The sequence below is a fragment of the Rhinolophus ferrumequinum genome, chromosome 8 (assembly GCF_004115265.2).
Source record: "Rhinolophus ferrumequinum isolate MPI-CBG mRhiFer1 chromosome 8, mRhiFer1_v1.p, whole genome shotgun sequence".
In the NCBI taxonomy this organism is placed as follows: Eukaryota; Metazoa; Chordata; class Mammalia; order Chiroptera; family Rhinolophidae; genus Rhinolophus; species Rhinolophus ferrumequinum.
The window spans coordinates 54,999,635-55,015,100 of NC_046291.1; the positions used below are offsets into that span (position 1 = coordinate 54,999,635).

Below are 15,466 nucleotides of genomic sequence, written 5' to 3' on the forward strand. Positions count from 1 at the left end.
TGACACACTCATTTATTGCTCTTCAGAAACAGCCTAACTTGAACTTCTTAAAAGTTATGAGTGCCTGAAGCCACAGAGTCATTCATACATTAGTGCCTTCATGCACTCAGTGAACGTCTATTGAATGCCTGCTCTGTGCCAGGCTCTGTGTTAGTCACATGGTATAGAAAAGACCCTCAAGGAGTTCAGCTTGGGGGATGGGGGTGGGAGACAGACAAGTAAACAGAGAATAACAATATAGGGCAGTAAGCTTACCTGTAGCACAGGTAATCTTACTTGCTTAACCCTGGCAAGTAAGGAGCATTTTTTGAATCTGGGGAGTGGAGCCAAGGAAGGCCCACCAGAATGAGATGACTGAATCTTGAATGCATTGACTGGAGCCTGCAGTGAAGGTGTAGAAGTGTCTACCAGGGAGAAAACACAGCCTGCACAGATGCAGGGGTCCATGATGAGGCATAGGAGTCAGTGGGAAGGGAGGCTGGGACCCATGGTGGAGGCGGTGACTGCAAGTGATTCAGTAAGATGGAGAGCGGCAGTGGTCATGGTGAGATAGAGACAAGCTTAATATGAAGGCAGGGCCCAGACCTCTTTAATAAAATGTTATGAGGGCTGAATTCTATACTACACGTCATGGGAGACTCTGAAGAGTCTTATACTGGGTCATCGCCACAGAACCCAAGATGCATTAGAGACAGGAAAAGGGTGCTAGCCAATTCCCTAGTTGAGTCAACTTTGCTTGGATTAGAGAAAGGAGAGGCTCTGAGGGGACACAGCTCTGAGCCAGAGTGCAGGACTTGAGGGTTGAGAGTGGTTTCAATTTCTGCCTTTACTTGGCCCCTCAGCCAGGTGCTTCTGTGCAGTGTACAAATGGCAAAGCTGCAAGACAGGACCCCTACACAGAAGAATGGTTTAAGGGATGTTTGCCAGAACAATGAGAGAAGCTATAAAATGAAAAGAAAGCTATAGGTATAAGAGGTGCTTAGAAGAGAGAAAATATGACTACTTGGATATGAATTGAGCTAGAAGAAATCTCTATGGGTGGCTCCCAGGTACTGGGCTTGATTGGGTGGGTAGGGGTCCCAGTCACTACGGTAAAAAAACCAGGAGTACCAGCCGATAAACTCTGTTTGGGATAGGGTGACTTTGTGGTTCCATGGGGCACTCAGGTGGAAACATGGTTTGAAGTACAGATAAGCTATATTGCCTAGTAATATACACGTGGGAGTCATCAATATGCAAAACAGAGCAGCAGCTGTGGTAGTTAAGATCACCCAGGCTATGGGAAGAGTAGAAAAGGTGAGGATTTATCACATATTTCATTTCAGTAATTTATTCCTTTGTCGACAGCATCTGCAATGGATCATGGATAGAACAATGACCAACTACATTTTTTCCTTTGTTCTTCTTTTTTTTTTTTTAGTGTCCAGAGCAGTGGTACTTGCCATTTGAAAACCTGATCTTACGTTTCCTTCCAGAGGAACAATTGATTTTCCATCAAAGCCTGTTTAAACATTAGCTGTGAGGGCGCAGGGAACCGAATACTCATAGTTTCTGGGAATGTACCTTTGTCTTTTAATATCTGATTTGTAACTGTGTTAAAGCGAACCTGATGACTTTGGCATTAGGCATCTTAGGAGATGTTGTGTGTCTTAGGCGAAATCTGAGTTGCTGCTCTAAAAAAGGAAACTGAAGCAACTAATTGGATAAAAGAAACTAAGCAGAACCAAGAATGGCAGAATTTCCAGGAAAAATGATGTTTCGATAAGAACTGCACTTTTCTCTCACCACCGATTAGAACAAATAAAAGCAGGCAGCTGAGCTTGGAAATGAAACAGTCGCTGAGCTCGCAGCTTGTGATACTGTTTCTTGTAGCTACGTGCTAATACGGAACTCTTGAGCAGAGCCAGATTCCAAGGACAGAAAAGACTTCGTTCTAATAATGTGGGTGTAATCGTAAGAAAATAAACTCAACCATCTTCCATTTATTTATTCATTCAATCAATCTACCAGTTTTTGCTGAATGTATTTTATGTGGCAGGTACTCTTAATTCAAAGAACCCCTATATGCTTCCTCAGTGTATCTTTCTTTATGCTGGCCACTGGATTTGCCTTTGTGATTTTATGTGTCATAACCCTCAGTAGAAATGCCTCCTATATGTTTTCCAAGAGTACCGTTTTATTTGTCTATACTCTAGGTAACAGCATAGTTTCTTTTAAAGAGTACTGGCTTTCCAGGTATTTTTCTTATACAAGGGGCAGGTATCATTGAGTCAGATGTAATAAGCCCATTTATGAGGAAAATAAGCCCAGCACACTCATGTCTGGATAGCTGGTGAGAAATAGCTTTTTATCTTTTGTAAGTCTAGGGAAAGAATTACTGAATCCACAGAATGGGGAGAATAAAGGCAAGTGTAATACCAGCTGTGTCGTGACCAGTCATCCTTTTAATATGGTTATTATGTCAACTCAGTTCAAATACTGTAGGAAGAGGTCACTTGAGGGGGGAAAGAAATGACCTAACCTTGGCAAGTGAAGTAGCCTCTGTCCTCGCCAGCTGACATGTAGGAATATCATCTAAAAACCCACAATGTGCCACATATTAATAGATTAATAGAGAATTTGTGTCCCTCACAAAATCGTTCTCCGAAAATACCGACTCAGTGTGGACAAGCATCCTTCAGTTAACAAGATCAAACTGCTGAGCACAGGGAGGAAAACTTGAAGCTCAAGTGTGAGGAGACATTGCCAAGTGCACATTTATCAGGAATGAATATAAAGCAACTCAAAAATGACATCTTGATTAAGGGGAAATGACTTAGTTGTACAAGGTAAGCTTTACAATATGTTCAGGAAATCATCTATTGCATACACGACCCAATATCTAGTATACATTTCTTGGTCTAGGTAAAACACTAGCTCCCCTTTTCGTATTTGTGCTATGCAGTTTTTATCCCACAGATGTGCACATAATTTTCCAACCCAGAAGTATTCTTTAGATTTTCAAATTCTAAATTCTGCTCCACAAGGAGGTAAAACCATGAAGGGAGATATCTTTAGCTACCCCAGAGTTTCTGCTTCACTGGAGCTTGTTTGCCTCTTTGGGACATGTAGGTAGAGGGTTTTGCACATGAATAGGTCTGGGGACAGATGGAAGCCTTAGGAAGCAACTTCAAGAGAGACACAGGTAAGAAAGAAAATTCTTTCTGTATGGAAAGTAGACATGTCTGTGGCAGGTGGAGGTGAAGAGTGACCTGGACAAGGCAGTTTGGGAGCAGTGACTCCCCCAAATTTATTCAGTTCATCAGTGAGTCTGTTTGCCAGGCCTTATTTATAACCTGTCTTCTGACTTTACAGCTCTCTACTGGATACTAATTTTGAACACAGGGGCACCAAACAATCAAGACCCAGATGACTAATAATGTGCACAGATTCTTCCTGATCTGCATGAGGGAGATGCTTTCTAATCTGGGTAATGGGTTGAATCTGTGTCATAGTCAATTAGTCTTGTTTTAAATAATTTCCTTTGAGACTGATAAAAATACTTTCTTATAGAAGAAATTTTCTCCCAGATCGGTCCTCCCTGTTCCTCTCATAAAATCAAAGCAACTTGGCTATTAAGATAGAAGTAACTTCTTATTTTGAAATGTTTTTCTTCTTGACTGTATTTAACAAACTTGGTTATTCTCTTTATAAAAGCCTGTGTGAGCTCTCCTATATCTTCCCTTGGTTCCTTCATTGGTCCTAAGAAAGCCAGTGTTCTCCTTTGTTCTTGACCTACTAATGCAGGATGCAATCGGCCCATGTGTCTTGTCCTTATTGCTTACATGCAATATTATAAATTTGAAATGGATTACCTTAAAAAAATAAACAATCCCTTTTGAAAGTCTCCTTAGAGTTTATTACAGAGCTGTCTAAACGTAGGGAAATGGCCTAAAGATCCTTAATGGCCAAATTCAGTCTTTGGGTTCTCTAATTTTAAGCAGAAATTTTTGTTAACTTTTTGACTGAGCGAGTTAAATATGCTTATTTCAGCATCGTGAACAGATTTACACATGATCACATCTGGTATTAAGAGAAGATGATACTGAAAATGGTGACTTTTCTTTCATCCATTCAATCATTCATCAGATATTTGCTGTAGAAGTCAAAAGGCCAGGCTCTAAGAACTTAGCATGCAAAGGTGAGTAAGAAACAGCTCCTGCCTGTCCTCGTAGGGGAGACAGATAAGTCACTAATAGTTGCCATCAGTGTGAGAAGTACAACAATGGCAAATACTTCGGGGAAAATGGCGGGCCCCAGGAGGGGGTGATAAACTCAGTCGGAAGAATCAGAAGAGACTTTGACTGAACCTTTCCAAGCAGAATTACTTCCTGCTGTTTCCTGATTTTTATGGTACCCAATGATAAGTGTGTAAGAGAGAAGAATCACTCTTCAAACCCATCTCTTAAGTACCAAAATATAGCACTGCATTGTGGAAAGTAGGACAGCTTGTTATCATTCTTCCAGCCATATCACTGGCTGAAACTAAAAAAGAAGAACTGCTTATTGCAAACGCACATTTCGTACCTTTGCTGAAGAATGGATGTGACCTGCTTGCAGAAATTCTCTCCATTTTGAGAAAACTCCTTTAGGTTCTTGTACACTTGATTATACTGCAAGAGAAAAGATGCACAGAAGGATTATGAACACTTCCAAAGATAGAAGTGTCGTAAATTCAGAATACTGCTGTAATGACGACTGTCATTGTAAATGATCATGCAGCTACAGGACGTACACTTTTGGATGAGTTCTTAAAATAAAGATGAAGTCTCTTCTGCCTGGATATGAAAGATCCTGGAGAACTTTTCAAAAATAAAGCCTCTCTATCTGTTTCTCCCCTAAGCCAAATGCAAACAATTCATTGGTTGGGTGTACCGGGATTCTGGCTTCCTGTCACTCCTACTGTTCCCAGGAAGGTTAAGAGTAATCAAGAGTAATCATTTTGTGTCTCCCCCACAAATTCCAAAATAATATTCCTAGGCCTCATAACAAACCGTGAACCATTAAAGTTCATAAAAATGTAACTGAATTAACTTGTTAATAAAATTTGTCCTAGTCCCCTCTATATCTCATTTAACTCTAGAAATAAGAATGTTATAATGAGCTGAGCATTTTGATTGAACCAAACCTTTACAAATTTATAAATAAAACTTTGAATTTAGCCTGCAGACACCAGAATTCTAATAGAAAGCTTTTGTCATTTGATTTAGAACTCCACTATGTCATTCTGAAAATTTTACTTGGAAAGATAGACATTGTTGGCAATAGGTTTTTAAATGCCCAAAAAGGATGAATGGAGGATGAATGTCAGCTGATTCTGTCTCTTTTTTGACACAGAGTAGGTGTTTAGGCAACAGAACAGTCTCAAATACACTCTGTCATAGTTTCTCTCTACATTCGCTCATAGTTTATCATATCTGGAAAATATGATACCCGAGGATGAAAATTTCGTGGAGATTGAGTGCCGTGCTGTGACTCTGCTCATACAACGAGCCAGCCCCTTCTAGCCCTCAGTCGTCTCCAGCAGGCAGTTGGGCACCATGTTGAGAAGGGAAAGGGGAAGGAAACTCACATTTGCTGAGTGCCTATTATGCAGCAGGCGCGTTCATATACATGAATAGAGGGCATAGGGGCCACAGAGGAGGAAGGCACCTAAAACTTAACACAGAAAGCCATGGCGAGGTGTAGTAGGTACACAGTTCTAGCAAATAGTTTCATTGACACTGCCTGGGCCACAAGGACAGCAGTCAGGGAGCAAAGCTCTGTATAAGAAGGAAGACACCTGAACGAGCCAGGAACAGGGTGTGGACAGTGAGCAGCAGAGGCAGCTGCCACAAATGCTCTGCACCATGGACTGTGGCCCAGGATGGCCAGATCTTCCAGTTTGTTCAACAAGGCAGAAGTAAGGACTGGCATTGGAAAGGTGATTTTAAAAACATTGGAGCAAACCATTCACAAATTTTAAAACTCTCTGCAGAGCAAATAAGACAACCCTGTGCTACAGTCCAGATGTAGGCTCTGTCGTGAAGAAATGATTCTCCTCTGAGAGTCAGGAGAGCAAAATCACTATTTGGCAGCCAGGTTTTCTTGTTTTTATTTCCATAAAAATGACTTGTCATCTATGAATCATATGATACCATAAGGATTCCTTCCTTCCCTTACAGGTACAATAGGGAACAATTTTAAAATTGTTTAGCTTTTTTGTTTACTCCTCTGTTAACTAAATGTTTTCACTAAATTCCTCCAAGCCTTGTATTTTCTACCCATAGCATCAAATAATATCCCACAAAACACTACTAAGTATCATGAGAAGAAGAAAAATAAATGTTTATGAGGACACATGCTCCTCGTAAAGTCATTTCTCAGCCTCTCTCACCCTGACGTACAACCATGTGACTAATATTTTCCAAGAAGGTATGGGCAAAAGTTTTGTGTGGGGTTTCAATGAAGGTCTCTGCCTCCTCTTTCCTGACACCTGGACTTAGAAATGATGACTGATGCCAGAAGGTGGTCTTGACGGTGGATTCCATGAGCTAAGATTGTAGAGCAGAAAAAGAGCCTGGGTCCCTGATGACCCTGGAGGCCACAACACAAGCTCTGAACTCTCCACTTTTGGACTTACGTGCAAGAGAATTACAACGATAGGGTTTTTTTTGAGCCACTCATTTTAGGTTCTTAAAATATGCAGCCTAATATAATTCTAACTCATACACAGTCTTTTAGGTTTTTATTTTAAATTATGAAACATTTTTATATTTCATAAAATAATGATACAGAAAATAATGACACACATTATGTACCCACTACCTAAAGTATAGAGATATTAAAACTTTGCTTCTGCTCTCTCTTTAGACAATTACTTTTTCCTTTTCATAATTTCTTTGGCTATGCTTAGACATTTATTTTTCCATATGAACATATCTCATTACATTTAAAAAAAAATTCCTGTTGGAATTCTAATTGGAATTACATTGCATATATATATAATTCAGGGAAAATTGACTTTTTGGTATTTAGAGCTTCCATCCAAGGACATAGTAAGTCTTTTCATTTGTTCAAATCTTATTTTATGTTCAATTAAATTTTATGATTTTCTTTATAGGTCCCGTAGCTTTCTTATTTGTTTTATTTAGAAATATGTCACAGTATTAAGCTCGGTATTTTTTATATAATGTCCTATCTGCTTCTCTCTTCAGCCCACAGCAAAGCAGAAACAAAGATTTCTAAAATACCAGGGGCCATGTACAAGAAAGAAGGATTTGGACACATGCTTGCAGAATGAATGAGTTTTTCTGGTCTCCAACACTGTAAGGCTGGGGCTAGGGCTGGGTGCAAGACAAAGCAGAGATGGACTTTGAGGGACTAGGAGAAAAACCTCCCATCTGAAGAACAAAGGGAGAACTAAGAAAGAGGGAACCTGAGGACAATCTGCATCCTACAGTCCTGGGGCGGGAATAGGAGGCCTCAGACACCACGTGTGAGGATAGGGGCCTGCAAGGGAAACCTTGCCTCTAACCAAAGTGAAAATGAATAGAACCAGGTGAGATATTTTCTATGAGCTGGGCTGCAGGTGCTGCTGCATTTCCCAAACTTATCAAGCCATTAGAACTCTTCAAGACACATTTTAAAATACTATCTCTAGAGGACTAGTTTTCGGAGGCCAGACAGCCCTGCAAGTTTATAAACCAGTGATTTAAAACTCAGTTGTCTTTAGGGGGGAGTAGGAGAGCCTGTGGTAAAAGGGAGAGAGTCTGTCTTTCCTGAAGGCATTCACATTCAAAATTTTTTTAAAAAGAGGTTGTTCAAACAAAACGAATCTTATGGCTTCAACTGACCATGAAGCTGCCAGTTTTTTTTTGGAAGATGATTTCCTGTTGTTTAATAGACTAGTATTTTCTATCTTTTTTCACATCATGGCACATCTACAAAATATTTGTCCTGGGACAGTGTGATAAATGGACAAAATCGTTCCAAACAGAGGGAACTGGCCAATGAGCTCTGTCCCCCAGCCACACCCTACCAATTTGAGGGCTGAGGGGAGTCATGTCTTAGATACACCCATTCCCCAAACTCAGTGTGCTCAGATACACACACGCGAGGAAACTCTTCAATATATCACGTTAATTTAGTGATTGGAGAAGAGCAGGATGTTCTGCTTATGACAACCATGGGGAGAATCTTTACTGGAAACACCCTGAGAAACCCTGATCCACACTCAGATAAAGGTGGCATCAATAAATAAAGGAGTTGCAAAGAATACTTCCATTATTTCATCATAACCCCTACTTTGGAAACAATGATTCCATGCTTTTCATCATGTACCGACTACTCAGAATTGAAGACAAAAGCTGTGAAAAGCAGACTTCCATAAATGTCAAAGTAGAACCAGGGACCATCTTGTCCAGTGTGTGTGTGTGTGGGGGGGGGGGGGGGGTGTAATCAGAAAACCTTGGAAGATATCTGCTCTGAGGGAACAAAATCTCTTGACCTTGTGTCATGCAGGGTCTCAGCTCCCACTACCCGCACAAGAATGCAGAATATGGTGAGACCAAAAAGGAACACCCACGGAGCCATAGATAGGGGAGTCATACCACTATATTCTCGCTGGCGGCTGGGTTGGAGACACAGGAAGCAGGAGTCACACGATCTGCAACCTGCCGTCCACTTGTCTGCCAACCAACCTCACTTGCTAACTGCAATCCGCCGTGCTAGCGTAGCCATGGCAGTTATATCAGTGGCCAATGGCTAACAGGTAACAGCTGACGGCCAACTAGTCACAGCCGATGGCCATCTACTACCAGAGCCAGCACCTTTCTACGTGAGGCCGAGAGCCTGGGAACTGCTCTCCTGGCTCTGTCCCCACACCTTGGCTTCGACTCTCCTTCTCCTATCCTACCTCCCTTCCCAGCTCACTCTCATGCACCAGAGAGTCCTCTGAAGAGATTCCATGGAGCACAGTTTGGAAACCATTGAAGTCCAATCCCCTTATTTCACAGCTGAGGCTCAAAGAGCTGCAGAGAACCTCATTAGTTAGGGACAGAACTGTGATTAGAAATGTCAGGTGATCAAATAAATTAGAGAATCCATCAGAAATAAAAATATTATAAATGGCTAATCTGTATAATTAAAGCAACTTTACTGAGAGTGATAGTTACCTTTAATTGTTAAGAGCAGTTCAAGATGGCTGCCAAGGTCATTAACAACACAAGAAGGGTGTGCTCCGGTCAAAGCCACGTGGAAGGTAAAATGTTGGTATTCTTTTCCCAACAGTGAGCTTTAGAATACCCCACCCCCTACCAAATATTCATTCCAGGAAAGAAACTACTATTGATCTTATATCTGCATATGAATTTATATTAGCATGTTGCTTCTCCCAGAGGTCAGTAATTACTAGGAAAAAACACTATGGATTTTTTTTCCCTGATAAAAGGATGTTAGGCTGGTGGCAGAATATTTGGGATCTTTCTGAGCCCCTAAAAATTCCTTCACATAGACAACAGGTATCCAGAGATGTTTCCCATTCAGCCTTTAGGAAAATGTTTCTGCCCAGTGCTTGTAAGCAAATTCTGTTGTAAAAATATTGTCATTATAAAAAAAAACAAAAAAACAAAAAAAACAGAAACAAAAGAAAACCAACTTAGTAATCTAGAAAATTTGTACATGAAATGATTAGACAGATGACTTATAAACAATTAAATGCACTGGATGAACCTTGGCCTAGCTGGTCTTTCTGATTTTCCATGATTTGAATGACTAAATTCAAATATTCCAGGAAAATCCATTTTTATTCTCGGTGCGAGTATGAGAATGCTGGATGCCACGCACTGTGCTATTGATTTCATGTGAGATAATATTTCAAAGCGTTGCTCCTCTGACTAAGGGATTTCTCGTGCTTATTAGGCATCTGTGTAATGTTTGGAATCTCCATGACAGGCTGTCATAGATTATGAGATATAGAACATTAAAGAACACAGTCTACTTTATCCTCTCCTTTTACTTTAAAATGAAGAAACAGAGGTCCAGGAAATGTGGAATGGCATGTCACACATCTCACTGAAGCACACTGGGGATGCGGTGGGCCACAGGACGTCCATGCCAGACCCAACCCGCCTCTTTATCTCTGCCGTGTTGCAGAATCCCTCAGGAACCCTGGACCATTGTACCAGAATCTTTTATATTAGTGCTTCGTGTTGGTCAACACTGAGCCAAAAAGATGGGAAGCTCAGGTTGGCATCTGAACCAGGATGGAGGAGCAGCCCCGGAGTCTAGTACTCTTTCACCAGCTGATGAAGTTAAGGAAAAAGGTTCTTTGTATGGGGGCCAGAAGGCCTGCTTTAACAGATCCCTACCTGCATACGGTAGGAGAGAGTAAAAGCAAACACTTGGTTAAAGCTTATTATTTGTCTTTGATTCTATGGCATTGTTTCCTGGAAAGATGCTACTTTTTTTTTTAATGATTAGATTATTTCATTTGGAGATAATTTGATCCTATCTGTCTCTTTGCACATGGATTTGGCACTATGTTTCAGTTTAGTGGCTAAGCTCACAGGCATTAAGACATCAAATCTCTGTGCCAATTCTTTTCCTTTTTAAAAACAGAACTTTAAAAAATCTCCTTCGAGCAAGTTCTGGTACTCTCAAGATTAGTTAAAAACCCTACACAGCATTTAGGCAATCTTTGTGCTACCCTGGTGACTAATAATTTGATTAGAGACAACTGACCTGGCTCTTTGAGGTAGACTGGCCCAGCTCTCAGCCTCTGTTGCCCACTGGAGCATGACCAGAAAAAGAGATTTTTAATTTTTTTGTATCATGGGTGCCTTTGGCACTCTGGTGAAACTGATTTTACTCAGAATATTTTCAAATATACAAAATAACAGAATTACGAAGAAACTAATAATATTGATATATATTTATAAAAACACTTTAAAGCATGATATTATGTGTCCTTTTTAATTAACATACAAAATAACAAGTCTTAAGAATTACCTAAATGTCTAAGTCATGTTGAGTGTGAACAATATTACTAGATATCTGCAAACAACTTTAATGTCATAAAAATACGTGTGATTTTTGTTGGTTACGAAGTCACAGACACTATAGTGGTAGTGGTTATTGCTTATATTCAAAATTGAAGGAAATTCTAAATTTCAGTTAGAAACTAGCACAAATAAAGAGGTCATGTTTTTTCTCATTGAAATTCATGCAACCCACTGATTTTCATGCTTGGATCCACTGGGGTTGATTAGATTAAGAACTGTAGCTAAGCTAAGGCTTTATGAATCAACTGTGTTCTGTACAACCCGAGAGACTCTTGGAATCGGACATTTTGCAAGTGGTTAAAGTTTGGGGTCCTTTTATAAGACTACCAAAGTATTTCATGAAGCATTTGTTTGCCACCCTTTCCCTTGTTTTATTTTGTTCCCAAACTGAAGCCTCATCTCCACATAGCATGTTCCCCAAGCACAAGCTAAGACTACACCAGGAAATCAAGTGGAATACTTGATGAAGATGAATCAATTGCAAATAAATAAAGGTTCTGTGACTTTAGAGGACTTAGAAACCCTGGCTGATGGGATATCTGCCTCTTCTTAACTCCCAGGATAACTTTGGTGGCTCTGGACCCATAGAGATGAACTTCAAGGTTGTGGACAAGAGTAGGAGTCCTTGGAGCAATGGTTCGACATAGGGAAAGAACTCTTCAGCAAGTCAGGGAGGGAGCATTAAAGTGACACAGAGATAGGGTAACAGGTTGTCTTGGGGCTGCTCAAAAGGAAACGTTTCTCCCAGTTCCTGATCTGAGGGCAGCCTTGGAAAAGGATACCTGTTCATTTTTAAAAAACTTAATTGAGCCTAAGTTTTCCTCTCTTCTGTCTCACTCTTGCCTTAGTCCTGACTTTCTTCTTTGGTGACTGTTGGTGCCACCTTTTTGCTTCCACTTATCCTGTCTCTATCCCACTCAATTATACCTGTGCAAAAACATGATCAAAGTATCAATGGTGAGAAAGAAAAGGAGTTCACATGTTAGAAGGAAGTAAATGCAAGGAGTGACCAAAAAAAACCCAAAGCAAACAAACAAACAAAAAACAAACAGCAAATAAATAAACGATAAAGACTTCAAAAAAAAAAAACAAACTGTCTGTGCTTGCCAATGGAGAAAAGATTGGGCTGGAGGAAATTAAAGGGGTGTGAGTTTCTTGCTTAAAATCTATATGTAGCTATATTGTTGGAATTTATTTTTTTACATTAGACACTTAAATTTTTAGTATTTAAAAAGTGAAAGTAGGCAAAGCCTGCTATATGATGTTGTCATTATTAATATTACTAATATTACTAGCCATTATGACTTTACTTCATTTAGCTCTTCAGATTTTTTAAAAATGAAATAGAATTTCTTTTTTTGAATCTTTTTTTTTTTTTTAATTGGGGAGTATTGGAGAACAGTGTGTTTTCCCAGGGCCCGTCAGCTCCAAGTCGTTGTCCTTCAATCTAGTTGTGGAAGGCCCAGCTCAGTCAGCTCCAAGTCCAGTTGCCGTTTTCAATCTTAATTGCAAGGGGCACAGCCCACGAACTGGCACCTTGTTGAGAGCTTGTGCTCTAACCAACTGAGCCATCCAGCTGCCCCTCCAGAAGCTCAGCTGTGGCTCATTGTCTTCAATCTAGTTGTGAAGGGTGCAGCTCACTGCCCCATGTGGGAATCGAACTGGCATCCCTGTTGTTCATAGCTTGCGCTCTAACCCACTGAGCCATCTGGCTGCCCCAGATTCTTGAACACAGTTTATGAAATAGCAGTTACAGGTCTGTTTACTCCTAAGTCTATGCTTTCTGCATCCATTGAACTTTTCCTTTATGGCTTTATTGCTGTCCCCATTTATCTGCTTTTCTACAGATTTTTTTTTTTAATTAAATACTTGAAAGATCCTTGCTTTTGCTGTCACCAATTTTAGCTTCTTGGTACCATTTATTACACACTGATAGTCTTTGATTACTTTATTTCCAAAGTAAATATGTCTCCCTCCCTTTTATTTTAATTGCTCCTCATTTCCTAAATTACATCTCTACTATTGCTACTAAGGACCTCACAAATCTTTGGACCTGACCCATTTTCTATTTTTGGTAACGCTCCCAGGACTGAAAGAAACATGTTGGTAAACCTGTCTGAGAACCACCACAGGCCAGACAACATGGGGAGTCTGTTCTTCCCCCGAAGGACTTAGCAATTCTTGACTCTAAATGATATGGAAAAATACGCAAAAACCTTTTATCCACCTAATTCTCGGTGCCCAACATTGGCTGCAGACATTCTGCGTTTATGTATCTACTCTGTGCATGATGTTGGCACCATCAGAATATGTCTTAAGAATTTTTTGCAAACAATCACCATCTGCATGCAAATATGATGCTATACCCACTCAAAATTTTTAAGAATTTGAGAATAAAAGATGACAATGACCTGTCATCATTTACTAGAAAGGATTCTGTTTTAAACTGAACCAAAGAAAAACCGCAGACTTTTGTCTCACAGCCAATATCTAAACATGTTTGGTTTCTGAGCGCCTCAAATTTCTTAAGTTAAAATACATTAATATATAAACCTACTCCTCAGCTGCCTTCTCACATACAAAGACGCAAACCACACTGAGCTACTCACCGAACAGTTTGTGAGTGGGTCCCTCATGCTGAAATGTGTTTTGCTTCTGTCCTCTCACCTATGCTCCGGCATTCGGCTTTCAGCTCTCAGGACACTGTCATCAAGGTTGGGTGTGTCCGGCACTTCCTGGACTTAAAGGGCCTAGAATACGTCAGTCCTTGCCAGACACCCTGAAGAGGAAGTCCCAGCCCTGGACTTTCATCCCGTTTATTTCCTGAAAAAGCAAAGAACTGCTCCGGGTCCAGAAAGCTGGTGTGAGATGGTGAGAATGACTTCTGTCAATACTTACAGGGCAGAAAACTGAGTTCCAAACCGCCTGGCCTTGAGAGAAAGCCCAGAAGCTATAAAGTGTCCTGATAATTTGGATACTTTCAAGGCTGATATGGAAGGGATGTATGTTCTTTCAGCATTCTGTATTAATCAAGGGTTTTTGTGTGTTTGTTTATTGTACGATGTTTAAGCACATTGAGGTCTTTCGGTCCTGGGAGGGACTGCCCTCCTAGAGTCAGCTAGTTCCTAGAGATAGCAAACAACTTACTTGTGAGCACATTTTTGATATGAAAACCAACCAATCCGAGAGCCCAGCCCCACACACCCCAGAGCTGTTATCTAAAGCTCACACACCAAGTCAACATTTCCCCTGCCCTACGTCACCCCAGAGCCAGGTACCAAACAATTAGGACCCACTTATATAACTTTGGCTATAGCGGAAAACATCTCGAAAAAGGCTATCAGGGAGCAGGGCATACATTAACCACCTTTGGCAGTGGGAGCTAACTCAACCCAACTTTCACTCCCGCCCCAACCGGACCAAGAGACTAAGCTATCAAATTAAGAAGGAGTTTTCTATGTTCACCCTCATACATCGTTTTTAATCACCCAAGAGGATAAACAGAACTAGCAATCATCCATCAGCAACTTAGTTTTTTATTGCTTTCTCTGCAGCTGTGGTCCCAGTGATTAATCCTTAGATTTCCATCTAATGGCCTGTTGTCTGGTGACAGCCATTTGCTGGGCATGGGCAGCTTTGCTCTGACTGGCAAGCCCCCAGTCCAAAAGGAGCTCCACCAGCAGAGCCAGTGGGAGACTTCAGAGCTTGCCCACCTGGGCAAGCTCCATTCATCTGCCCTGGGTGTGCAGGCTCCATTCAAAGTCCCCAGAAGAACGAATGAGGGAAGGGGTAAAATGAAGGAAGGGAACTTGCCCCCCAACCAGAGTGGAGAGGAGGGGGCCTTAGTCAGGGACCACCATTCACACGCTTAATCGTGTGCTCCCTTTAGCTTCTCCAAAGGAACTTTATCACTGGGAGTTACTACACTAAGCAGTAGCTACCGACGGGCTACAATTTGACGAGACAACCCAGCATACTGAAAGATGTGTAGAGAAAGGTTATAAGCTGAGGTTAAAAACATGTCACTCGGATTCCCCCGGAGGGCTTCCCTGTCCTCAGAGGTTGTAGATCAATGTGGCTGGCGTCTCGGTTCCAATGCCTGGGGCATCTCAGTGCCTTTCCTCTGATTCTGCTGTTGATCTCAGTTCAGTCCCAACCTAGTTCAAAATGGAGAGACTGGCCTCCCTTGCCAGGTTCCACAAGAAACGCCACCACCCCAAGCTTACCGTGGTCTTTGTGGCTCTGGTGAATATTGGTAAGACATTCCTCTACACTAATTCCTCTCGTGTGTCTCCGCCAGCAGGCTGACTAGCTTTCCCATAGGCCTCTTGGACATCTGCTTAACAAAAATATCTCCATCTCACAGACTGTTGTAAGGGCAGCGG

The 15,466-nt window shown here is 41.1% G+C and overlaps 1 protein-coding gene across 2 annotated transcripts in view; it reads right to left on the bottom strand.

The window, feature by feature from the left end:
* NOSTRIN (nitric oxide synthase trafficking) overlaps positions 1 to 14,097 on the bottom strand; it is a 52,617-nt gene extending 38,520 nt beyond the window's left edge. Inside the window, exons 1-2 of one of the 2 annotated variants that reach the window (XM_033112798.1) lie at positions 13,691 to 14,097; positions 4,567 to 4,652 (exon numbers count right to left, since the gene is read on the bottom strand). In XM_033112798.1, the coding sequence (XP_032968689.1) occupies positions 4,567 to 4,652; positions 13,691 to 13,717 (113 nt within the window). In that variant the 5' untranslated portion in view covers positions 13,718 to 14,097. The remainder of the gene's footprint in view (positions 1 to 4,566; positions 4,653 to 13,690) is intronic. The other variant, XM_033112797.1, reaches the window with a different exon arrangement.
* Positions 14,098 to 15,466: the final 1,369 nt, after the last annotated feature.